The 27,144-nt window shown below is 40.6% G+C and overlaps 1 protein-coding gene across 1 annotated transcript; it reads left to right on the top strand.

Annotated features, from left to right (window-relative positions):
• On the top strand, nucleotides 1–24,710 carry LOC107686574 (zinc finger homeobox protein 3-like). The gene is made up of 9 exons (XM_016483639.1): nucleotides 1–204; nucleotides 7,141–9,882; nucleotides 10,551–10,776; nucleotides 13,838–13,927; nucleotides 14,223–14,344; nucleotides 14,701–14,901; nucleotides 16,510–16,606; nucleotides 16,832–22,147; nucleotides 22,248–24,710. Exons 2-9 carry the CDS (start codon nucleotides 7,156–7,158, stop codon nucleotides 23,558–23,560), a joined length of 10,092 nt encoding a protein of 3,363 aa, XP_016339125.1. The 5' UTR covers nucleotides 1–204; nucleotides 7,141–7,155; the 3' UTR covers nucleotides 23,561–24,710.
• Nucleotides 24,711–27,144: the final 2,434 nt, after the last annotated feature.

The following is a 27,144-nucleotide window of genomic DNA, read 5'->3' as shown; positions in this document are numbered from 1 at the left end:
TTTTTTCACTCTCTCCTCCTTCCTCGAACCGAAGCCAGGGCGCGTCTGTCGTCTGCAGTACAACCAAAAACAACCCCTTTTAAATGCTTTAAGAAACAGTCAAATACCTCGTTTAACTTCAGCAGCATGGTGTGTGAACGCATGCATCTGTGCGAATGGGATCTATAAACGTGTTTACTGGAATACAAAGCGACGCGTCCAAATGTAAGTTTGTATCCGATGACTGTTCTTCACCGATACAGCTGATTCTCTGCTCGTTTTACGCATTTGTTTACGCAGCAAATATAAACAGGAACGAACTACATAATGCACGATTATTTTGCACGACTGCTTGTTTTTGCTGTTGTTCTTTACTAGTTACTGTCATGACATGTTTATGACATATTCGCGAATGGAAAGCGCGTCCTGTTCACTTTCTTTGATGTCACTGTCTTTCGCGAGTTGAGTTTGAAGTTAGAAGATCTCTTCTGGTGTTCTCCTACCTGTTTTCTCCAAGAGTTGTCGCCCTCTTGTTAGTTGCTTAAGAAAAAGACCGAAAAGCGTAAAGTAACGTCCTTTGTGTGTGTGGTTTTGCTTTGACGAGTGCTCTTGCTGCTGTTCTGCATGTCAACACGGATGCATCAGGCTCGTTTTCAGCGAATGCATCAGTATTGGTTCGCTACGAGTCCAGATCTTTCGTGCAACGATACTATCCGAAGCCTCTGTGCGTCTGTCGCGTCGCGACGCACTTGCGCGCATGCAATGGCGTGTATTATTTATAAAGATACGCAGACTCAAATGTGTAACTTTTTGGTTTTGCGTCTGAAATGAAGCGAAGAGCGTGTAAGAAGAAGAATTAAGGTGGCCCTGATGTCCTGGGCATGTTTGGTCAAGCCTGCTTGGACTTATTCCTTCAACTGTGTGTGTGTGTGTGTGTGTGTGTGTGTGTGTTGTCCCCAGAAGTTAGGTAAATATAATAAAACCTAAAAGTGACTTGCAAAGGAAGAGTATATTTTATTACGTTTTAAAATGCAAAAATAAATTCTAATTTTATTTAAATAAAGTTTATGGTATGTCTGTGTGTTTACAAACACACAGAGGAGGAAAAATGTTTCTAGAAATGATCAATGATAAAATGATTAATAAAGTTAACATTTTTTATTAGTTGTGTATGTGGTAATTTTAATTATTATATTTAATAAATCTGTACAAATATATAGTATGCCCTCTTTTAGATAAGCATGTTGTTTTAGTGTGTGTGTGTGTGTGTGTGTGTGTGGATTCGCTTGTGTGTGACCGACTGACCGTGTGTTTTGGTATTGTTTTTCTGTCCTTTTGTGAATCTGTCACACTGTGACAAATCGTTTCTTTTTATTCATTATATAATAGTTTTTGGCTTAATAGTTGATTAGTTTGTTTTTGAGCAGCTGGGCTCATAAAAGCAAGCACTGATTTCAGGCTTGATTTAGAAACAAAAACCTTTACCTTAATTAGTCTTTTAGCTCCCGTAATGTTGGAATATTCACTTTTAGAAATGAAATGAATACAACTTTACATTTCTAGGTATAAAATCAGTGCTTGACCTGTAATGGAGTGCTTACACTGGAGTAACCAGTTCTACAGCGAGAAAATAAACACAGAGTTTGAGGAGCAGATACAAATGAAGTGAGCACAGACTCTTTCTTCTGAGAACGCACACAAACACAAGGAGCTGGTGTGGGGCAAAAGAGGATTGGCTCACAGGTCAGAGTTCACAGTGTTAGGGAACCGGGTGAAAGGAAGAAGATGGGATGAAAGGGCACAGCGAGAGAAGAGAAAAGTGGACTCTGCAGGGTAGCGGTGTCAAACAGATAGTGCTGAGCCAATGGGAGTGTTTGATGGAAATTGTTCACGATATGGTTTCGTTGAAGCATTTCTTTTACTGCATTAACCAAATTTAGAGGATGCACTGTAAAATATCAGAATATACATGATAAATGTGACCCTGGACCACAAAACCAGTCATAAGTCGCATAGGTATATTTGTAGCAATAGCCAACAATACACTGTATGGGTCAAAATTATCGCTTTTTCTTTTATGACAAAAATCATTAGGATATTAAGTAAAGATCATGTTCCATGAAGATATTTTGTAAATTTCCTACTGTAAATATATCAAAACTTTATTTTTGATTAGTATTATGCATTGCTAAGGACTTAATTTGGACAACTTTAAAGATGATTTTCTCAATATTTCGATTTTTTTTGCTCCCTCAGATTCCAGATTTTCAAATAGTTGTATATCGGTCAAATATTGTCCTATCCTAACAAACCATACATCAAGGGAAAGCTTTTTAGATGGCTATTTCAAAAAATGGACCCTTGTGACTGGTTTTGTGGTCGAGGGTCACAAATGTTTATTTTTGTCACTCATGTACAATCAGAAAAAATGTAACAGTCACATTTTAAGGTGTGTATGTAGGTTGTTTTGTTTATTCGATGTGTTAGTGTAGTCTCTAACCTTGCAGGACAGTGTAAAGATTGTGTAGACGTTGTTGGGTTTGTAAATAAGGTGTTGCAACATCTGAATAATAAATTGTGTGCGTTCGTTTGTGAGTGTGTGCACACACTGCCTTCAGGGTTTGACTTTTTCTGTTTATCATAATAATAGCTGGGGTTGTGGAGAAGTGAGGCAAATCGGCAGATCAGTCACTAAGGCCTCTCAAACACACACACACACACACACACACACACACACACACACATGGAGAGACACACACACACACACACACACACACACAGCCAGAGAACAATGCAAGGGGGCCCAGCCTGTCAGTTCAAATTCTGCTCTCCATCCATGCCTTAAACAGACTGTGCATGTGTGTGTGTGTGTGTGTGTGCGTGTGTGTGTGTGTGTGTGGAGGGGAGAAACTAGGGTGATCAGTGATTCTGCCTCACCTCCACGTTACTGTCAACTCTCACCAGAATTCACTGCAAATATTGAACTATATTACACTGTCTGCTTTAGTCCAGGCAGAAGGAGGTGGGTGCTGTTTGCCGTGGCTGTTGAATATATAGATTAAAGGTATAGTTTATAAAAGGTGCATAAACCGCAGTCATGCAAAGGTCAATGGGATTGTTGAACACCTTTTCTCGGAAATGGACTGGAAATGGAGACAGACAGTGCCTGTAGTGAGCGACAGAGATTTTGCAGAGTGTTTTCAAATGGTGCAGAAATGTATTTCTGTAGGGGTTCTGTATATGATTAGCATTTTTCTTACATTTATGAAAAGAAAGGTTGTTTTTTTTTGAAGGAGAGAGGGAAAACAGCTCTGCATGACTATTTGGTCTCTTACGCACATCCTTAAATACCATTGTGACGTTATGTTTTTGCAGCTTGTATTTTCAATAGTAATATTAATATTTGGGTAGTTGACATGTTAAACTACATCTGAAATTATACAATATATACATAATTAAAAATGTATATAGTATGTATAAATATATATTTGTATAATATATTATATTAAAAATGAATAATTTCTAAACACTGTATATATTGTATCATTTTTTTATGCTTAAAATTTCAACAAAGTTAAAATTAGCCCTGTTTACTTAATGCATGAGCTGTTGGATTGTTAACCAGTAGTTACATGGTTATTTAATTATTGTTTATAGTTTAGCAAAAAGGCAATTTGGTTGAGTTTTTGCAAACCAATTAATTTCTGATGGATAATATAATGTAATTTTTCCACCACCCATTTTCAAGTCAGTAATTATCCTCCAACAGAATGTAATCTCGTCAGTTTGTGAGGGTGCATAAATCATTGGTTAATACCACTGTTTAAAAATATAATACTTTTTTTTTTCCAGCAAGTCAATTCCATTTTTGTTTTGCATGTTATTCAGCTCTACAGGATTTTGTGGATTATGATCTAGCTGTTAAAAGGAGTTAATCGTGCTCAAATGTTTTCTTTTTCTTTTCCTTTCTCATTTCACAGTGCATATACTCAGGTAATGAATGCAGCATATTTACATGAATAATCCTTACAGATAAAAGCTTTAGTGCACAGTGCCACTTTCCATGAGATGTGTGTGTACCAAGTTCTGCATTTTGACTGTAGAAGAGCAGTGTACACAAGTGTTTCCCATGCGTCGTCAGAGGCATAAGATCAAGTCAAATGAATAAGAACTCTTTCAGTGTAGCATTGATTTCATAATCCCGCCGGATCTTGCTGCAGTTTAGATCAATACGTTTACATCACGCTCAGACTTTCACACTAGAAACTGATGCGTGTGTGACTTACTGTAAGCATGCTGACAGAATGCATCAGTGTGCATGTGTGAAACATTGGCCTACGTTCCTGCCTGTTGGAAACTGATATACGCAAATGCAACATGCCTAATTTTTAAAGAGACAGCTGTCACAACACTGTCACGGTCCCGCTGTATCATCAGCATTACTTTTTGACCTTTGACCCTACATTTTTGTCAGTCACTTCCTTTTTGTATGTCATATAGGAAGAGCATCGGCATTTTACTTCCTGTTAGCGTATTTTGTTCTTTGCTGGCTGAATAATCTAGAAAAATTTTAAGGCCTCAGTTTTCTAAATTATATAAGTAATGCATTTCCCCCACCACTCTCGCACTCTCTTTCGTCCACTCTTTCTTTCTTTTTTTCCTCTCTATCTTTCTCTTTCTTTTGAAGTTTCGCTCCTGAATGGGCTAGTGTCTCTAATGGAAATGGGGCATTAAATCAAAGATCAAAGACAAGCACACAGCAGAGAGGACAGCTGTCTAAATACAGTGGGAGAAAATGTGTATGTGTTTGCATGACTGCGAGAGCGAAGGGAGAGGGTGTGGGGTTAGCAGGTTCAAGTTTGGTTTGATTTGATTTTAGAGTTCAACCCTTGTAACAGTTTTCATTCTTGTCTTCATGCATTCATGCATGTCCTTAAAAGGATCAAAATAAAGCATACGTTTCAAAAGCTGGCATGAAGAATACTCTGTAGTTTAAATATGTGCTGTGTCATGTTGTAGGCATGTAAAGCATGTTTCACAATTGTTAGTTGTGTTGTATGGTTGTTTCTGTACAATAGTATGTTTGCTGTGATACTGAGGCAACATTAGATTAGCATTAAAACAGGAAGCCGAGCCCCTGAATCAGCAAACTGCGCTGTGAATGTGAAATCATTCTCTCCAACAAAACAGCAGTGCTTCCCACACAATATCGTCTTTTTTTTTGTCTGTCAGATTAAGCACTTCCTCTCAGTGGTCAGATAATGTTGATAGTCAGTCCCAGGAGGTCAAACTAAATATTAAATGAGCTATTTAAATTATATGAAGTTTGCGAACTTTCTTGCAACTTTCTATCAGTAAACATGAAGTAAACATCAAATTAAAATGAATAAAATAATACACTTAAATGAGTAACAAGGTTGTTATAGCTTTCATTAGTGGCCAGTTAGTTAACATGAAGTGGGATTATTTATTTAACATTGTAATGTTGCAGAAAGTATCCAAAATATGATTTTTTTTTCTTTTGTGAGTGCCATCAATGTTATATTTCACAAAGTGGCAGATTCATGTAGTAACAGGGATTGCCCACAAGATGTGGATCAATTTTATGCTAGATTTTAATTTAGTCACTCGGAAAATGATTCCTGGTCTCAGTTCAATGCAGACAGTTTTTCTGTATATTTGTTGTGTGTGCATTAGGGTTAGTGCTGGTACTGTTAGTGTCAGGGTTCATATTAGGGTTAGTGCTGTTTTGTGTAATTCTCAGCCAACATCTTGGTCTTAATCTACACACACGCTTCTAGAGAGTAATTGGTTTAAGATGCGTCTTGATTCCAGCTGTGTGCCCCCTATCAGGTATCCCAGAGAGATGGGTAATTAACCTAGCAGCTAATGAGATATATCACTAATTACACCACACACACATGCACACACGGAGCAAATAAGACTGGATATTCATCGATCTGTACAGGAAGTCTAGTTTGTGTCAGCATGGCAGTCTGTTTATGAATATGTATCTCCAGCACTCCTTGTTCGCTTAAATTGCATGTTCATTTTTGAAACATTGCTTTTGGCCTTTTAAGCCTGTTGTTTTAGGTCCTGTTTGAGCTTAAATCAGTGAACACATCCTTTAGCCTGGTGTGATAGCATTCTGCTCTTGCTTCCAGTAAGATGCTTAGCATTCACGCTATTGATTTTCCCATTAGCACTTTAGCCCCATCCAGTAGAGAGGATCAGAGAGAGCTCAATATAACAGCTTGAATCTGAGTTCAAGAATCTGCACTCTTCAACCTAGAAACAGAGCAATTAGCCCCCCAACTGCAATTCACAAACCCTATACTCTCCTCAGACACCTTCTGTGCACATGCTTGTTGTTTTTACACTATTTAGGTGACTTAACTGTAGATAAATCCAGTAATAACTATAAGCACATTTTAATTATTTAGCTGTAGCCCACGGTGTAACCACAAGGCAGGCTTAAGTAGCAACATCATATGTTTGCATTTGTAAAATGTACCAGCAGCACAGACTTACACAATTAAAATGCCTGTCCAAATGTGAACCTGTTTCTACTTAGCATTTATGCAAATTGCAATTATTTTAGGTACCTAATATAAGGTGAACCCTGTTGTGAAAGGCTGCATTAATATAATTCAATTTAATTCACTTCAGCTGCTTTACCGATCAAGGCCTGTGGGGGCCGTGTCTCTGGAGAAACCTGGGACTAGAGTCAATAGGGAACTTATTCCGGAGGCGCTGTCATGGGGCAATCCCCCGTAGACACGGCCCTATGTTCTGCTTAGTTGCCTAAAGGGAAATATAATGCAGATGGAGGGGGATGGAGTGGGGGGCAGACAGAGACATTTAATTGAGCAGATCTTGGTGATTCCAGGAATTGTCTCTCATGTAATATTCAGCTCTCGGTAATACAGCTTGGCAAAGAGCTATTGATCACAGTCTAGACTTCTCTCTGCTTTCCTTCACTGTTCCAGGGTTGCTTGTCTCTGAGTGGTGACACTGAAGTTTGTTATGCTGCTCAAATGTAAAATACTTCATATATTGCTGTAATTATGTAAAGTGCAAAGTGATTTTGAAAATTGTAATCAAAGTTGTGATTTGGATGCTAATTTTACACCTTTTCTCTGTCTTTCGTTCCCTCTCTAGGCCAGGGTGGGATGAATGTGCTCAGTAGCTCAGAGGATGGAGTGTTGTGACTCTGTCTCCAACAATGGAGCCTCTGGCCCCCACACACAACAGCCTCCTGGGCTCTGCAGACCACTGGCCCCCAGTCCACTCCTACTGGCCAGAGATCAAGCCATTCAACAGAGCACAGCAACTCTGTCCAAGCAGGGTGGACTAGTGGGGCAGGCTGAGGAGGAGAGACTTGCAGGGAGGCATGAAGAAAGAGATAGGGAAAAACAGGTTAATGAATGTTCAACCAGAGAGATATTAAAAGATGCAACGGAGAGGGAGAAGGCAGATGAAGAGGAAGATTGTGATGATGTGGAGAGGCCTATTGGAGAGATCCTGTACCAGCCTGATGGGTCTGCCTATGTGATGGAGAGTAAACTTACAAGTGGTGTGCCCTCCTCCTCGTTAGGGACCCCTTCCTCCATCGTTAGAACCTGTTACATTTCCTCATCTCAAAGCCCCACTCCACAGATTTTTCGTGTCTTCCAATTGCATAACCCTGACGACAGTGATAGTCTAGCTCTGGTGACCTGCCAATCCAAAGATAGTGCTCCTGACATGGCAGGATCATCAGAGACAGGAGTGACATGGTATGGTCTAACCAAACCCATCCTGATGTGCTTTCTGTGTCGGCTATCCTTTGGCCGTAAACGCTCGTTTAGGGCTCATGCTTGTCGGCAACACAATATCACCTTCAACGATGAAGAACAACATCTGCTCTCTTTAAAACACACCTCTGCCATTTTACAGCCTGCCGGCCCAGGCAACCGGCCGCTCCTCTGTTTCCTAGAACCAAAAAGGAATTGTGAGTCTGTGGTACCATTGAACCTGGCATCTCTGACCTCTGGGAACAGCACAGAGGACACGGCAAGACAGAAAGAGAATGAAGACCCTCTGACCTCTAAGCCAGGACTCCCTCTCCTGCCCTCTCCACCCAGAACCTCCCCTGCTACCTCAGTACCAAGCCCTGCCAAAGACCCTTCAACCCTGGGAAGAGAGGGCACACAAAGAGGCAAGGAGGACGAGATAAGAAAGACTGGAGGAAGTAGTGAGGGAGGAGAGAGGAGATTGTGTTTAGAGGTAGGCAGCACTGTAGATAACGGTGCTCACAGTATTAGCAGCTGTAGCGGGCAAGAGCACATTACTGAAGCTGCTCTGTCAAACCAAAGCATTTCAAAACCTCCAAACTCTGTAACAATAGCAACCAGCTTTATGAACAACACCAAATCCCTTACAGACTCTGAGTCAGAGTGTGGAACAAGCTTTAACTGCCACGACCCTGCACCTGCTTCCCTTGTTGTGGTAAACCCGTCCACTGTCACTACTACAGAACAACTTGCCAGCCAAGAGAGTGCCACAGCAACCGAACCAAATGACCAGTTAGAGAATGGTAGCGCCATAGCAATGGAACCAACCGCCAGGTTGTCTGAAGATGACAGACATGCTGTCACTCATTCTGACCTGCCCAATAATCATAGCCATTCCACGTCCCCTACACTCAGTCCAACATTAACACAGACTAGTCAGCCTATTCTTGAAGAAGGACACTCAGACACAGCCTCTAGAGGAAGGTTGGTGGTGGCCGGTGACGGAGGCTTCGTTGCAGCCGGAGATGATGTTCAAGGATCATCTTTCACTTTTGCCGTTCAGGCCTCTCTGGTACACACCAGAAACTCCTGCAAGACATTGAAGTGTCCAAAATGCAACTGGCACTACAAGTACCAGCAAACTCTTGAGGCCCACATGAAGGAGAAGCACCCAGATTCGGAGTCCGAACAGTGCCCGTACTGCAACAGTGGGCAGAGCCACCCACGCCTAGCAAGAGGCGAGACGTATTCTTGCGGTTACAAGCCCTTCCGCTGCCAGGTCTGCCAATACTCCACCACCACTAAGGGCAACTTGAGCATCCACATGCAATCGGACAAACACCTCAACAACATGCAGAGCCTGCAGGCGCAGTCACATGTGCACAGCCCAGCATCCCAGCCCAATCCTTTAACCCATTCGCATCCTACTCTCACTCACCCCCCCCAAGCCAGCTCCCCCTCTCCATCTAAGCTCCGGGGACATGCGTCGTGGCGGTGCGAAGTCTGTGACTACGAAACCAATGTGGCACGGAACCTCCGAATCCACATGACCAGTGAAAAGCACACACACAATGTGCTTCTACTGCAGCAGAACCTGGCACACATGCAATGTCAACGTAAGCACAATGCCACCGAGCTTTACCGCCACTGCCAACCTCAGAGGAAACTGCCCGATGCCATCACTCCTCTGTCCTGCAATGAAACCTCTTTAAAGAAACTCTTTGAATGCATTTTATGTGGCTGCTTTTCTTGTGACACTCTCGAGGAACTAAGTCAACACCTGACCATGCAGCGGTCATTACCCAATTCCTACTGGAGGAGCACAACAGGAGACACCCATCATTGTCACCTTTGCCATTACGCCACGCCTCTGCGAGCTAACTTCCAACTGCACTGCCAGACAGACAAACACGTACAGCGCTACCAGCTAGCCGCACACCTTCGAGAGGCCAGTAGTCAACATGGAAACACAGAGGACGAGGAAGAAGAGTGGCGTCTTAGGTGTGTTGCTGCTGGAAGTCAGGTGCAGCTCAGGTGCAATGCTTGTGACTACGAGGCCAGCAGCTTGGAGAAACTGAAGCTACACACCATGAACTCCAGACATGAGACCAGCCTAAGACTATATAAGGTAAATCTCACAATTCTAAACCAGAAACTCCGTGTACAAAAAGTCTGGGGCCTGATATTCCTGTCAGTAAAATCCACAAAGGCCCGAGATGCCCTGAGTGACGCCATTCTTCCCAAGGCCTTTAAGGCCTCTTTGGTAATTGAGATGGATTGTATGTTATTTTTTCCCTCCTGCTAATGTGGTCCATTAACTCAGCATATCTCTAATCAGTTTAGAGTTCTGTAAAACCAGTGGACTGGTGTTTGTCACTGTGTATGTGCTTCCGTGTCTTAGTGTGTGCATGTGATGTTTCACTGGATTCATTTGCTTTGAATCTGTCTGCTCAGTTTTCACCAGACCTCAAACAGAGGGAGAGATTTAACGTTTATTTGAGCAAAGCTTGTTAAGTAACATCTACATAGGTGTTTTTACAGGGTTGTATTGATCCTGCATTGATCTATATTGTGCTGTCCACATTAGAGGAAGCCACATATTGATCATTTATGACTACATGGTCAATATATGGTTTCCGCTAAAGTACTTGAGTATGTTATTTACTGGTGTTGAAATGTGAGCTGGATGAAGTAGAAGAGTGTTTTATTCATTGATTTAACTTTTTTTTTTCTTATTTTCTTCTTTCACTGTCACACATGCATACATGTTTAACGTTTATCTTCACTTTCTCTCAGTATTTGCAGAAACTGGATGGAGTGGAGTCTGAAGATGTCTGGCTGTACTGTGTGCTGTGTGATTTCTCCACTCAGAACAGCCTTTCTTTAGTGCAGCACTCCCATTCATTGAGCCACCAGAGAGGGGAGGGGCTGCTGAGACTACAGCGAATCCAGAAGGGTCTGCAGGATGAGGAGGAGCTTGGTGCCATCTTTACAATCCGAAAAAGCCCTGCTCAAGAAAATGGTATGAGACGCACATGCACGGTCGCTTTGTAAATCATAGAAAACCGAGTTCAGTTCAAGGCTCTTGCAAAGCACCAAAAAAAAGTCACATTTCAAGGGCGGAAAATTAGCAGAATCCAACACACTAATAAACAGAACACCAGCTTTTGATGCTAGATTAACATTAAGGATGAAGTCAGGGAGAATTCCTTAAAACCCAAATCAAAAGACTAACTGTCCCTTGTGTGTTGCGCTCATGATGCTCAAGGCTCTAAAACACACAACAGAACAACAGGGGGAGGGGCTGACAGACATGGCAAAAAACAGAAAGAATAGAGAAGAGAAGAGGGCAGATATTTACACTGGGGTAATTGAGAAAACCGTGGTGGAGGCAATTAGCATTTAGTTCTAACACAGAATAAGCTCAGCTAATGAGTTGAACAATAGCCTGACCTTGGCACCCAGCCTGTTTGTATGTGTATATGTACATATGCATTTGTGTTCGAGAGAGAGAGAAAAAGAAAGAGAGTGAGTGGTGTGCTTTTTGTACAGAATGGTAGGAATTGATTTTGTTAATTGACTTGCCAATAATCACATTTGTAACATCTTCACTGGCAAGAAAGAAGCTAAACTAGAGGGTTAGCCAGTCAATGCGGCCAATAAAGGCGCAACCCACTAACGAGGCATGAGTTAATTAACATTCTCCAATTAACATTTTAAAGGAAAGGCACAGGAAAAGCCTAATATAGATTCCTAAAGACTGACAAGTGTTTATTATTCACTGTTTTTGTGTTATTTACATTTGATGTGTTAATGTTATATTTTAATCTTTTGTTCTGTGTTCTCAGTTCTAACTTTTGTTATATTTGTTTAGTAATTGTTAAAATCTTTAATCTGTAAAAAAGAAAAATTTAAATCCTAAAGATGGAAAAAAATAGAAAGGGTAAAATACTGTATACTAGTGTTATATTCACGATGAACAGAAATGGTGACATGCAGGGTACAAGAAAAGGTTAGCAGCCAGTGTGTCGTGCACAATCAATGCTAAAGTCAGTGAGTGAGAGTTGAGTAGCTGTTTCAGTGTGAATTTGAACCTGTAGGAACAGCGGATCAGCGCTGCTTCCGACCTGCTGGAGCACCGCAGCTGAATGGCTGGTTATTGATCTCTTTAGGAACACCAGGGCATTGCCTAATTTATAATCAATACTGGATCAATGCTGCTGAGCATTTGTATATTGATCCCCGGAATGAGTAGGAAGTGCTGATGAAGTGTGTGTTGAGTGTGCGTCTGGAGTGTGTTAGCATGTGTGGGTGCATCTGATCACTTCATTACTGGCCAAAATGACCTCACCACGCTGAGCCACGGCCATCTGTTTTGTCCAAGACGTACATGCAGAAAGAAGCACACACAGATGCATTATGACCATTCAGAGTGAATTAACGTCCCCCCTTTGAGTTTGAAGTGGATTTTGAATGCAGCTTCAAAATTAAAATATTTATTCCTTTGATAATTAAGTTGCATGATTGCATATAAAAATTTTTTTGTCTAAAACAAAATTTGGTTACATTTAGATTATTTTTGCATTACAAATTCACCAAATTTAGTTGTACTATTTTGCATAAAATTGCCATTTTGTCATTATTTGAACGTGACATGCAACATATTATGAATTTTCACTATTTAATGATTTCCTTCAGTGCCATGCATATTTAGTTACTGTTGTTCATTTATTTATTTATTTTTTAATTTCCATCCCTAAGCTTTTTTGTTCTGATTTTCCCTGTGAGAGATGCTCAACTATAGACTAATATTTTTGGTCAGGTTCAGCGCGGTGTGTGTGACTTTGAGAGAATGACTGAGCGAGAGGGCTCAATGGGGCGGTCGTAACTAGAGCGGATTTGACAGTTTCAGGTTATGTGTTCTGTGTTTATGGGTGTGTTGGTTTGATAGGAAATCAATAGCGTGTCTGTCAGGATAATTGGTGTTCAGATGGCCTTTCTCGCTCTCTCTCTCACCCTCTGTCATAATCACCTTCTCAAAGAACCACCAGAAGATACCTCGGCCTGCCTTTGATTGGTCTGTTATGACAACCCTCATGCATTTTTTTTGTTTCCACTTGCCCCCCTCCCCTAATACCACAACCGCCCCCCTTCCCAAAACCCACCCAAATCAGCTCTGTTCTTCTTTTCCCTTCCCCCACGTAGCAGAACAATTACTCCGCTAAGAAAGCAGAAAGCAAGAGAGAAGAGGATGAGGACAGGGAGGGAGGGCGTTGAATGGGGTATCTGGTTTAGTGTGTCCCGAGGCTGTGTGTTTTGTACCTACGGAGCTCAGCCGAAGCTTTTAGACGCTGTAAAAGAACAACAGAGCATCATTGCGCGTTTTGAATTTCCAACTCTCTGGATTCTTTTTGATTGTAGAGTTCAGAGCTCACCTGCAGTATTAAAAAAATAACAAGCCAAAACTGAAGGCTGTTGTCCCACATGTTTTGGATATGCAGTCATAGTCAGAAAAAAAAGCCTGTTTTTGCAAGAAAGCTACAACTAGTCTCAAACTGAGCACAATGCAGAGACCTATTGTATAAAGATAATTTTTAAAGCCTGTCATGGCAGCATTGTTCGCCAATTTGTGCTTTGAAATGGACTCTTTGTGTGTGTGACCCTCCTGACCTCTACTGCATTATCTTCCTCCTGTGACTTTTCAAATCCCCACAGGTCAAATGAAGCTCTGCTGACGCCGCTGACTAACTCTTCCTCCTGATTTTCTTTTCTCATATCTCTGTATGTTTTACTGTAGAGGATCAATATTTGTAACTTTTATGTTAATCTAAAGGAGATTGTGTACATTATTACTGTATTGTGTTGGTCTGTCTTTGTGTTAATGGGTTTGAGCAGGTTGGTTGGGTCTCTCTGAGCTAGTGGAGACTGACCCCTGTAGGTTGGAATGTGATTCTGCAGTCAGTCTTGTTTTACAATAGCACATGCATACAAAAGATTTCATGCAGTGACGAGTTGGCTGAATAGAGAATTTGTCAAGTGTGATGCACTCTCTAAATTTTTCTCTCTTTTTTTGGCTTTTTAAGAATATAAGAATGGGACGGACTCTCCCACTGAGGTTACGGCTAACCAGGAAGACAGAAATAAACATGGAGACAGAACAGAGAAAAAATCAGGTCCTTAACAAAATCTCCCTTGCAAAACAATAAAAAATAAAAAGATTGCAACAGTGGTTTTGCATCTGGTATTTCTTCAATACCTACATTTTGCATTAGATGAATTATATTTCTTGTTAAAATCCAAAGCGGTAACTTATTTATATTATCATACAAATATTATTATTTGCATTTTACATTGTTTTTCCCTGCTGTCCATTATCCCAATTGGGAACCACTGTTTTACAATAAGCGTAGTGTTGTAAATAATGTGCACCCCTTTTAAATGATCTCTGTTTGCTGCTGCTACTCACAGAGGGATTTATTCAAATGGAAGCGGAGCAAAATGAGTCGTCTTCCAGTCCTAAGCGTCCCTCATCTGGATCTGACGAGTCAGTTGAGCCCTCTCCCTGCAAACGGCCACGAATACAGGAAGAGGTCTGCAATATACTCTGCACTATTATTTTTTTTTTTTTTGCTAAAATGTACCATGATACTGCCATGTTATTTATGTTTACAAGTTCTTTAAAACCACTGATGCTATATACCATATTATTGTTTATATAAGATAAACAACACTGGCCCATCATTACTTTTCTGTACAACTAGCAGAATAGTAAAAATGAGTAGCTGTGCATATCATTTAATACCACTGCATATCTGATACAATCACTATACATTGTGCACAGAAAAAAAAAAAAAGCCTAATATAATTTAAAGGAACTGGATACTGCAAAGACAGTATGTAGTTATTGTATCTCTGTAAATATTTCTGTTTGTTTTCTCTCATTCAGATGCGGCAGTGTCCATTCTGTCGGTTCCATCATACTGCTATTGAGCATCTAAGGAGTCATGTGATGAACCAGCATGCAGTTCAGCCTGCTGTCCGCTGCCCACTGTGCCAAGACACACTGCACAGTATTGCCCTCTTGCGTACCCACCTCACACATCTGCACAGTGTCACTGCAGACTGCACTCAGAAGCTCATCAACACGGTGAGGAGAAAAAAGAAACACAGAATGCATGTACTATGTAGATTTAGAATTTTTGCTAATGTATAGTTTGTAATTTTGAATTTTTTCAAACAAAATTTAATTTGTTTCTGGGATTTTGGAACAAAACAAATGTCCATTCCAGCCACAATCCTATCTGCAAAAATGTTCCCTATCTAAACTCCCTTGAAACAAAATAACTGAAGATATTAAGAATTTATTTAAATCAATATATTTTGAATCACATTTTTTCTTACTAAAATTTACAGATATTAAACCAAAGAAAAAATCTTATTTGTACATTTATTCAGTTTTAAGGATTTGTATGTTTACAAGTGGCCAAATAATCAGCTACTTGGCTATTTTTGATTTATTGAGAATTTTTATTACATATTGCATAGTGCTTGTTAAATTGTTAAATTATGCAATTTTGTGTAGGCCACATCCTATTTGCTATAGCCTAATTATATGCTATTTTGGCTATCAGCCATGCTGCTTTCTAGATATTAATTAAAACCTTAGTCTAACGCTATTCTATATATGGTGTAAAAATTGTGTTTATGCAAGAAAATGTTCAGCACTGCGTGTATGTGTGTATGCGGAGGGATGTTCAGACCCTCAGTGACTCCAGCACAAGCGAGCGGAAACAAGTAACGACAGAGTGGGGGAAGGGAGAGGTAGCTGCCTCAAATCCAATGAATATTAAAATTAGCTTTTTTTATCTGCAGAATATAAATTGATACTAATGCACCCAGAGCTTGTTTGAACCCCAAGCAGACATGCCTCACTGTTTCTGAAAGGTTGGACATTTTTTTGCCAATTCAGTCAGCTTGCACTGAGTGCTTTTTCTTGCGTAAAAGGCTTTTCTGTCTTTCTTTCCATTCATGTGTTCTCCCCTCTCCTATCTTTCTTGGTCTTCCTTGCCCACTGTTCTGCCATCTCTCTTTGATTTCTCTCTTCGGCACTTTGCGTTCCTCTCCCCCCTTCCCCAGCCGAACTGAAATACAGTAATGAAAATAATTGTGCTTCATTAATTCTGAGCCAGTGCTAGGTGATTTTCGTTATGAACTGTGCCTGGTAATTATGTTCTAAATTAAATGTGACCTTGAAGAGGACTTGTGTGCTTTCCTCGTGTCCCTTTAATACAGCACTTTGCTGAAATGGTGTGCTTTGTGATGGAAATAGCAGCCATTTTGTTTGGTTGCTCTCCCTCCCTCTCCCCCTTTAAAGTTACATTGATTTACACATATTAAAGTTGAGAGGGTACAGAAGGAGCGAAGGAGAGGGAGATAAATAAAGTGGCTTTTTTTACATCCAAAGTTAGCTAATTGTGTTGTCACAGACCAAAGAGGGCTTACATTCATACTTAACCTTTGAACTCCTTAAAGTGCTGGTTCATGACTGCGATTCCATTTTGCCATCTGAAGTTAAGGGTCTATTCTCTCGCACCATGCATCGTTAATGCACACATGTAGCAGGAACACAGCATAATGACCAATCTTTTTCAGAGATAACAATCAAATGACTTAATAATGAGATTTTGTGGATTAATTAATCCACAAAATGGATTCATCAGACCTATTATGATTTCTTTTTTTCCCTTGTGGTCAGGTGATTGCTTCAGACGTGCTGCCAGAAAATATGTTTTTACCAGTGCACAACTCGGATACACAGCCGATAAATTCTAATGAAACAAAGAGACTGGATGGTTAGTATAAATCTCACTATTTGTTTAATCTTTTATTTTTAATCTAGGTTGGTTCTTTATTTGCCATAATTTTAAATAAGATTGACGGTTAATATCTGACTCAATTCGTCCGAAGGTAATTTATCAATATTTGTGCTTGGTTTAATTACCAAATTAAATTAAAGATTTTCTTAAAATGAATTTTGCCTCATGAAAAATTCACAACTATCCTTTTTTATTCTTTAGAAATTTCAACCGATGCTGAACCTGAGAGAGGTACAACACCTCACTTGGAGACAGCAAAAATCTATAAACAATCATCAGAAGATGCGGAATCCACAAAGGAGAACAATGCTGCTTTTCCTTGTTGGCAGAAAGGCTGTAACAAAGTCTTTACATCCTCAAGTGCACTCCAGACACACTTCAACCAGCTCCATAGCCAGAAAGCTCAAACAGCAATATCTGATCGCCACATTTACAAGTACCGGTGCAATCAATGCAGCCTAGCATTCAAAACCCCTGAAAAGCTGCAGCTGCATTCTCAGTACCATGCTATCAGAGCTGCGACCATGTGCTGCCTCTGTCAACGCAGTTTTCGTACAATGCAGGCCCTTCGGAAACACCTTGAGACAAGCCACCTGGAGCTAAGTGAAACCCAGATAGAGCAGCTTTACGGTGGTTTAATGATGAATGGTGAGACCCTGATCTCCGGAGACCAAACTTTTGGTGAAGAGGAGGGATTGCCAGAAGAGACTGGGTTGAAAGATGACGAAGAATGTGATTTGGAGGAAAAACTAAGTCCTACAGACAATGATTCAAGTTTGGTTAAAGATAATGTTGAATGTGACCCTAAGCAGCCTGTTTTTCCTATTAGAAAAGGTCCAAATATCACAATGGAGAAATTTCTGGATCCATCAAGGCCTTTCAAATGTACGGTTTGCAAGGAATCTTTCACCCAGAAGAATATTCTCTTGGTTCACTACAACTCAGTGTCACACTTACACAAACTTAAACGATCTCTGCAGGACACGTCAACTGGCTTGCAAGAGACTTTCAACAATGCAGACCACAAACCATTCAAATGTAGTATTTGCAATGTAGCATATAGTCAGAGTTCAACCTTAGAGAATCATATGCGCTCTGTCTTGCACCAGACCAAAGCTCGTGCATCCAAGCTTGATTCATCCACTTCTAGTACTGAATCTGTTGGCCCTCCCCCAGGCAAGGCATTGTCCAACACTTCTGCAACCATGAAGCCTGCTACTTCCTTGAACAATGCTGGTCTAAGCCACCAACAAAACACTGAACTCAATGGCACACCTGCAAACCAAGACACCAGTCATCCTTCGACATCTGACATGAGGAATAAGTTGGTAAACATGATTGATTCAGCTACCAAGCAGCAACAGATGTCATTACAACAACAACCATTACAACAACAACAGCAGCAGTTAGCCCAGGCTCAAGCCCATCTCCAGCAAGAGCTCCAAAAGAAGGCTGCTCTTCTTCAGTCCCATTTATTCAATCCTGCACTTTTACACCCTTTCCATATGCCAACAGAGGCTCTTCTTCCAGTGCAGCAGCAACATCAATTGCTTCTTCCTTTTCTTATTCCAGGAGGAGAGTTCCGCATGAATCCAGAGGTAAACCTTAAAGGCTCTGGGCTAAGCGTAAGCACATTAAAACCTACTGTAAATGAGGATACTGCTGAGTCTTCCAAAAAAGATGTCCCAAAAAATTGTTCTAAACAGAAACTAAATGAAGATCTTGCAATTCATCCTGAAATGGATGAACAGAAACTGACCAATGATCCACCATGTGAGAAGGACACAAATGGACAGAAGGGTAATGAAGAATCAAAGGAAATTGATAATGTAGGCACCAGTGAAAAAACACATGATCATAAATCTCAAGAAAACGAAGACCTAAACAAAGAGATGTCAACCATTGGGGTGAGTTTTGATGAGTTTCTTCCACCCAGAATAGCTCATGATGCGCACGGGAATGCTTCAAAGGCTTTGCTTGAAAACATTGGTTTTGAGTTAGTCATGCAATACAATGAAAATAAGGAGAGGTATCAGAAAAATCTTACTGAACCAATACCAAATGGTGAGGATGTGTCTGACACTAAAGAGGTTAGTCTTTCGGAAGATATGAAGCTAGAGTGTGTGTCTTGTGGGAAGCTTTTTTCAAATGCACTGATACTAAAGAGCCATAAAGAGCAGATTCATCATTCCATATTCCCTATCAAGTCATTGGAGAAATTTGCCAAAGACTACAGGGAGCAATACGACAAACTCTTCCCATTGAGACCTGCAACTCCAGAGGCTTCTCCTGTCTCATCGCCTTCTCCTTCCCCTCCTGCGATTCCTAATTCTTTAGTGCAGCAGCCACAACAACAACCAGTGCAACCAATTATTCATGCCTCTACACTCAGTGCTACTCCTGCAACTGTCTCCATCCCTCAAGTTAAAGCTCCATTATCTCAAATTCCCTTACCCATGGAACTGCCACTCTTCCCCTCACTCCTAATGCCTCCCATACCTTTGCAAGCTTTAACTCCTCAGGTCCCTGCCCATCTGCCCCCAGTGGAGGCTGGATTGACTCCTGATTTGACGCAGCTTTATCAACAGCAGTTGACTCCAGCCATGTTACAGCAACAAAGTAAACGACCTCGAACCAGAATCACAGATGACCAGCTTAGAATCCTGCGTCAGTATTTTGATATCAACAATTCTCCAAATGAGGACCAAATCCATGAGATGGCCAACAAATCTGGTTTGCCACATAAGGTTATAAAGCACTGGTTTCGGAACACTCTATTCAAAGAACGCCAACGCAATAAGGATTCTCCATATAACTTTAGTAACCCTCCCATCACAACACTGGAAGATGTAAAAGTGGATTCTAGACCACCCTCTCCTGAACCAACAAGACAAGAGAATTATGGGAGTAAGAGGTCCTCAAGAACCAGGTTTACTGACTACCAGCTAAGAGTATTGCAGGATTGTTTTGATGCCAATGCATACCCCAAAGATGATGAGTTTGAGCAACTGTCTAACCTCCTTTATCTTTCTACCCGTGTGATTGTGGTATGGTTTCAAAATGCCAGACAAAAAGCTCGGAAAAATTATGAGAACCAAGGAGAGGGAGGGAGGGATAGCGAACATCGAGACCTATCTAATGACCGCTACTGTCATACTTCCAACAACCATTTCCAGTGTAAGAAATGCAACATAGTCTTTCAACGCATTTTTGATCTTATTACTCACCAGAAAAAGCAGTGTTACAAAGATGAGGATGAGGAAATGCTGAATGATCTGAATGACACTGCAGTGGATTTTAATACTGAGTGTCATAGTCCAATATCTGGACCCTCTTGCTTTACACAAGCAGCTTCTTGCTCAAGCCCCTCCAGTTCCTCTGTGTCTAGTACTAATGTGAAATCCACTGATTCTGAGCATATGCACACAAGTCTCACTGGAGAGCTTAAACAAACAAATAAAGCATCCTCTGACCCCAAACAGGCTGTTAGTATCAACTCCGAGTTTGAAGAATTAACGAAAAGAATGCAGCAGCCAAAGCCTCTCTGTGAAGAGAACCAAAATGTAAGCACAGAGATTCCCTCTCACCCACCTCCTAAACAACAACAGTTTTCCTGCACATCTGAAACAAACCCAGCTCCATCACAGAGCTCCCAAACTATTTTTAGTCCTTTAGAGATTCCTTCAACTGAGCAACAACAGCAACAGAAACCGGCCCAGGATATGAGTCCTTACCACTGCATCCAGTGTAAATTGAGCTTCCCCTCATTTGAACATTGGCAAGAGCACCAGCAAATGCACTTTCTTACCCAAAGTTACTTTCCCACCCCACCGTTCATAGATCGTCCTGTAGACATGCCTCTTATGCTGTTTGATCCTGCTAATCCTCTACTTGCAAGGCACCTGATTTCAGGAACAATTTCCCAGATTACAAATCAACCTGCAGTGACCACCATTCCTGATTCAACCATAAACTCTCTGAAGAGGAAACTTGAAGACAAAGCAGGATCCAGTTCTATGGAAAATGATTGGGAAAACAATGGGGAGGAACCCCAGCGAGACAAACGTATGAGGACCACTATAACACCAGAGCAGCTGGAGGTTTTATACCAGAAATATCTTTTGGACTCCAATCCAACACGCAAGATGCTTGATCATATCTCCAGCGAGGTCGGTCTCAAGAAAAGAGTGGTTCAAGTCTGGTTCCAGAACACCCGAGCTCGTGAGAGGAAAGGCCAGTTTCGGGCACTGGGTCCATCTCAGATCCATCGTCGTTGCCCATTCTGTCGAGCTCTCTTTAAAGCACAGACTGCTCTTGCTGCCCACATACGTTCACGTCACTGGCATGAAGCAAAGAATGCAGGCTATAGTATGGCAATACCTAATATGTCTCAAGATCTGGAACATTCTCAAATCAAATCTGATCTCTTTGATTTTGCCAATTATTCTCAGTTTTTGAACTCCACTGATGATGTTGACTCTCCAGCATGCAAAAGCATTGACCTGTCTTCACATCAGCAGCGTCTGAGCCCAAAACCTATTAAAGGTGAGGGTATGGAAGAGTTTGAGATGCCTTCTGTGTCAGTTTATCAGAATCTTGAACAAAGCAAGCTGAATAACTGCGACGCTAACACAAACATGGCCCATGACCATACAACTGATGAAGGAAATGACTCTCTAGAGGCTAAACATGGCAGTATTGACCACATGTCTCTCAGCACCGAAAGAGAGGCTTCTTCTGAAAGTGATGAAAAGCTGTCTTCTGGATTGGTTAGCCCTGCAATGAGCTTTAATGCTAAAGATTTTGATAATGATTTAGTCTTAGATTACAGTGAAAATTCCAGCCTGGCTGATCCAGCTTCACCATGCCCTGGTAGCTCTAACAGTCAGAGCTTTGATAATGACAGACACAGTCAAAAACGCTACCGCACTCAAATGACCAACCTACAGGTGAAAGTGCTCAAAGCGTGCTTTAGTGACTATAAAACCCCAACAATGCTTGAATGTGAAGCCTTGGGCAATGACATTGGACTTGCCAAGAGGGTTGTTCAGGTGTGGTTTCAGAATGCTCGTGCCAAGGAGAAAAAGGCCAAGCTTAGCCTTGCAAAGCAATTTGGCACAAAGAGTACTTCTATTAAAAGACCTAAGACAGAGTGCACTCTTTGCTCTGTTAAATACAGCGGCTGCTTGTCTATTCGTGACCATGTCTTCTCCCAGCAACATCTTGCTAAAGTTAAGGAGGCCCTGGGTGGCCAGATGGAGAGGGACAAGGAATATTTGAGTTCAGTATCTACTCGTCAGCTGATAGTGCAGCAAGAAGTGGATCATCTAAAAAAGACAATTGATGTTCTGGGAATTGTCCAACCACAAGCTATACTGAGTTCAGTGGGCTTTAACCAAACTTCTCTTCACTGTCTGAGCCAGTCTTCAGTGTACTCAGGTCTGCAGACGCAGACCGCTGCAAGCATACCAGGTGGTAGCAGCACAATGACTGAGGATTTTTCTTCCATAAAAACAGGTATGTGGCTAATCTACACTTTGTTTTTAAATTAATTTACTTTTAAAAAAATTCTGATCTCTTGTAATCCATATTTTTTATGCATTCATTTTTATATAAGGTACCAGTGACCCTCCTGTAAATGAGCTGACCTGCAAGCCAACCATGATGCCCTCTTCTGCCATATCAGCTATGGATGACAAAGATGTAGTTAGCACAACCAACTCTGTCTTGACCCCAAAGACCACAGAACAAGAATTCCAGTTTCCCAAAGAAAATGACACTGAGAATAACAGGATTCCCACAAACAAGCTTGACAGTACTCCATTGGGAAATGGTACTCATGCAAATTCTTCTTGCAAAAGTAAAGAGAAGTCAGACACTTTCAGACCAACAGTATCTACTCCAAGTAAAGGAAGAGAGTATACCATGGACCCAAGTCAGCTACAAGCTCTTCATGCAGCAATGAAAACTGACCAAGCTGCTCTACTCTCTAGTCACATCCTGCCCTGTCTGATACCCGGTTTTCCTCCACTTTTTTCTCCCCATATTCCCACACCTATGCCTGGAGGCCTCCTGCAGCCCATGTTTGGCATGGATAGCATGTTCCCATATGGTCCAGTCTTGCCACAGGCTCTAATGGGGTTGTCCCCGGGCTCCATTCTCCAGCAATATCAACAAAATCTGCATGGTGCACTAATGCAACAGAGACTGCAGCTGCAACAGAAACAGTTAGTGCAGCTACCAGAGAAACCAAAACCTAGCCCAATCTCTGCTCGCCTCAGTGCAGAGGACACCGTTTCATCCAAACATGACAAGACGCAAGGCACACCCATTGGCACAGATTCCCCCTCCATAAACTCTGTCAATGCTAAGCAGCCAGAAGTGGACAATAACTTTCTTCTAAGCCACTGTATTGTCTCCAAAACAGAGTGTAGAGCAGAAGGCAAGGATAGTCACCTTTATGACTGTCTCGCCTGTGAGGTGTCTCTTACTGGGAATGCAGAGCTCATCAAACATCTGGAGTACCCTCAGCATAGACAAAGAGTGGCAGAGAAACTGAATGCCAAAGAGCATGCTTCTCCTCGATTACCTCACATCAGTCCCTCATCTACCTCTCAGTCAAACCCATCCAGTGAACAGAGGTCTTCTACAACTGCCCAGTCTTCTTTAGGGACTCCTTCAGAAACCTCCATCCCTAACCCAACCAACTCTGACCAGCCCGATAGGCGTCTCCAAAGCTCGCCCCTGACTTCAGCTTTACCTGAGGCTTCACAAAGCTCACCAGCTTCTCCCTCACATCATGTTCTTTCGCCTTCAAATGTTACCTCAAGTCTGACAAGCCCTGCAAAGACTTGTCACGTAAAACCAATAGACTCTGTGGATGGGCATTGCGACAGCAACGAGTCAGAGGAGGGACAAGACTTGACATAATATATTGGAGCAAGTGGTTTGATGCTTTCCATAACCATTGTTTTTATGGCTTGGACAGCCTCAGAAAAGACTCCGTGAAAAAAAACTGGCGGAAAGTTGAACAAAACGTCTCCACTGTAGATTACACTTGGGGAAAGCTATGACCCAGAGCTAGTTTGGCAGACTGTTTTAAGAGGACTGAATCCTGTAGGATCCAACTTGCATTAACAGTGCTTGTAACCAAAAACAAGTGTCAGTAGAATGTTTTTTCCATTTCAATATGCTGGTTTTTAACTAAAACTTGAGTATATGTAAACTGTTTGAAAACTAAAGGGTGCACAGCTAAAGACTGGTGAAAAGAACCTAAGATGGTTTCATGATTACCTAACTAACCAAAAGTCTGTTTATAACATGTATGTTTTAACAGACACTCATAAAACACCCACACTATTTTTTGCCCTGTCAAGTGTTAAGATATTATATTATTGGCTTAATGAAGTGATGTAATGTATTTTGATGTTGTCTTCTCTCAGGTCAACAGCTCTCAATTTTGTTCTGTTACAAGACATACCAATAGAAAATATATGAAGCCCAAAAGAAATGTGTAATGAATGAAAACGTCCAATTCTAATTTGTTTTCAAAGTCCTGAAGTTGCAACTAAGCTAGTAGATGGTTTTTTTTTCTTGGACATGTACTTGTCCAGACACAAAGAGTATTGCAGACCGTTGTAAATTGTGGGAAAATATAATTTAGCTTTTTTTTTTCTTTTCGATAAATGACAAAAAACATTGTGTTAATGATAGATACATGTATGAACATTTTGGTGTTGTGTAGATTGTTGAATTCAAATTACTTAATTGTATGGTAGGTTTAAAACAAATTACTTGTATATTTAACTTTTGTATTGTTCCAGTCAAAGACACTTGAGGCTGTTTAGCCATGCTCATGTTAAAACATAGCATTTACTCTCTAATGCTGTTGAAAATTGTCACTGTACAACCAACTTCCTCTCCTGCACTGAGCCAAGTTGAAAGACCCTATCTGTGTATGAATTAGATCGATGCACATCTATAAGATATTTTCTATTTTTGTTGTCTTCTAAACAGAACATTTCGATTGTGCACTTAATTTTTTTCTTCTTTTGCCTTCAATACTGTAATTTCACTTTTAAGACAGTAGTTTTTTTTTTCATTTCTTCTTCACTACATGGTTATTTTATTTCTTAACATTTCTGCACTTGCCGAGACTAACAATAATTACAGTGATGATATTATGAAACAATAATAACTTACAGTATTGCTTTAATGGAAAATCCAAAGATAAAGTAGTCTTACCATTGGTGCATACAAAGGATGGAAAAAAACTTTATACTTTAGAAAATATTACTGTTTTTAAGGAATGGAAATCTTTTTAGATGATGAAGCCAGCTACGAGAAAACTGTTTTAGCTAACTTATTAGAACATTTCTGACCTCATATATGAAACAACCAGAGAACCAAAAATAAAAACAAAACAAAAAACGGAAAGCTTACTCTGAAGATATGGGACAGCACTGTTGTGCAGCCATTGTAGTTTGTATTATAGAGGTGGAGATTACACAGTTTGCTTCTCTGTGTCTGGCCTTTCTTTTTGTCTGGTTATCTCTTTTGATTTAGTTTCTTATTGTTTGTTCTAATAAATGTACTGGGTCTAATTGTTGAGGAAATAGAGTGTGCTGCTAATGTAGGTTTGTACTAAGATGCATGCTTGATTTTGCTTTTCACTGAAGCTTTAATGACGACCGTCAGTAGCCACAAACCCCATCCCCGTTCCACTGCAGTTGTGTCCACACATTACTGTGAAGACTGTGACTCGCCATGAACTACATTATGTTCTCCTCTTAGCCAACCAACGTTGAAAACCAATGATGTTATATTTATACAAAGTTTGCATTCCAAATATCACATTTTTCATTTCAATTGATTTTGTTTTTTTTGTTCTCTCCATTGTATTCTACTTCTAAGGGGACTGTAACGTATGCTCTCACTCCTGAGTCTGGACCTGCTGTGAGAGACTGTTTACTCTGCGTGTTCCTGGAAATGTTATTACTGTAGCGATCGCCAAATAATGTATGTTCATGATGCACTTGTGTTTATTCATGTGACTCACTGGGCTAATGTCTCCTGTCCTCTTATATACAAGCATTCAAAGTGAATAAAATCTGTTTCCTTTTAATAATTTGACATGTCTTTATGGTCGTTGGAGCACCCAGGGAATCTCTGTCTTTTTAAAAGACTTTTTGACTCCCGTGTCTGACAAATTGAAGGTTGCAAGTAACACATTTTCACCGAAAATGCACACCAAATTTGTTGTGATCGAAGTCCTGTGATTTGATCATGTGCGTTTCTGCCGTGTCCTTAATCTGATTGCATGCACCCTACTCTGCTGAGGCAGTGTAAAGGAGACGGGCAATCAGCCAAAGCACTAGAAATCAATGGAGGTTAAACGAGACAAAATCAATGCAGCTAAAGTTCAAACTGAGATTCAAGTTCATGTGTATTAGCAAGAGACGGCGTTGATAGCAGTGTTGACGTGCTCAATATATGTAATGCACAGGGTTATTCAGAAAAGAAAAAAAATATTTTGTCCTTTTACTTTGTGTACGTAGGCCTATGTGAGAGAGTTATGCCTGAGTATGATCTACTCAACTTTTCCTATAAAAGAGAAGTTAATATAAGTTTAAGGATCTAATGTTCTCTGTATGTAATGTTAATCAGCATTTTTTGAGCAGTGTTTTTAGGTCAGTGTTTCAGTTCTCAAATTGAAGGTGTATTAAAGAGTTAATGTAGGATCAACCGGTCATTATCACAATAAACACCAACAGGGTGATCAGGACAGTGTTGCATCACCAAGAAGCGGTTTATTTTGCCATAATGACCAGATGACTGATATCCCACTTATCAAATACATACAAATAAATTCACATAAAATATTGATTTAAATTGTTCTATTAGCTTGCTTACAAAGATGTCCTGACTGAATTTTCGATTATAGTGTTTCCATTAGAAATTTGGCTCACCAGTCGCCACTGACCAATCAGGATCAAGTATTAGGCTACATGCAGGATAGGTAAGTAAAACAACAATTCTACATTTTCTTATAGTCCATACAATAATATTGTGTATGATATACCCTATCATGTTAATAAGCAACTAGTGTTCTACTTATTAAAGTCAAATGTTTAAAATGTCTGCATCTCCATGACAAAACTAGAACGTTCCCAATACAATCAAGGAACCTTTCTACCCACTATTCGTTGATTATAACTAGTTCTAGTTTGTCGCATTATGTCGTTCTCAGGAGCCGAGCGCTTGTGTGATTGCGTATCGTGCTGGGAGATGAGGACTAAATTACATCACGTCTCTGAATGATTTCTGCACATCTCATTAAGAGAGATACAGGAGGGTGATGGGCAGCACTAAACCGTATATCTAAAGAACCGCGAGAGCTTTTGATTGCGTTTCGAGACAGGTTCATGTTAGACAGTTATTATGGCCACTATTCCAGGGCTTCGACATATTTTAATTAGGCTTTGCTGCATATTTAAAGCGGGGAAAGGGAACTC

This window comes from Sinocyclocheilus anshuiensis, unplaced genomic scaffold, assembly GCF_001515605.1.
Source record: "Sinocyclocheilus anshuiensis isolate Anshui unplaced genomic scaffold, SAMN03320099.WGS_v1.1 scaffold733, whole genome shotgun sequence".
NCBI classification, from domain to species: domain Eukaryota; kingdom Metazoa; phylum Chordata; class Actinopteri; order Cypriniformes; family Cyprinidae; genus Sinocyclocheilus; species Sinocyclocheilus anshuiensis.
Note: the sequence above shows the minus strand (reverse complement) of the source record. Positions and strands in the feature narration are given on the sequence as shown.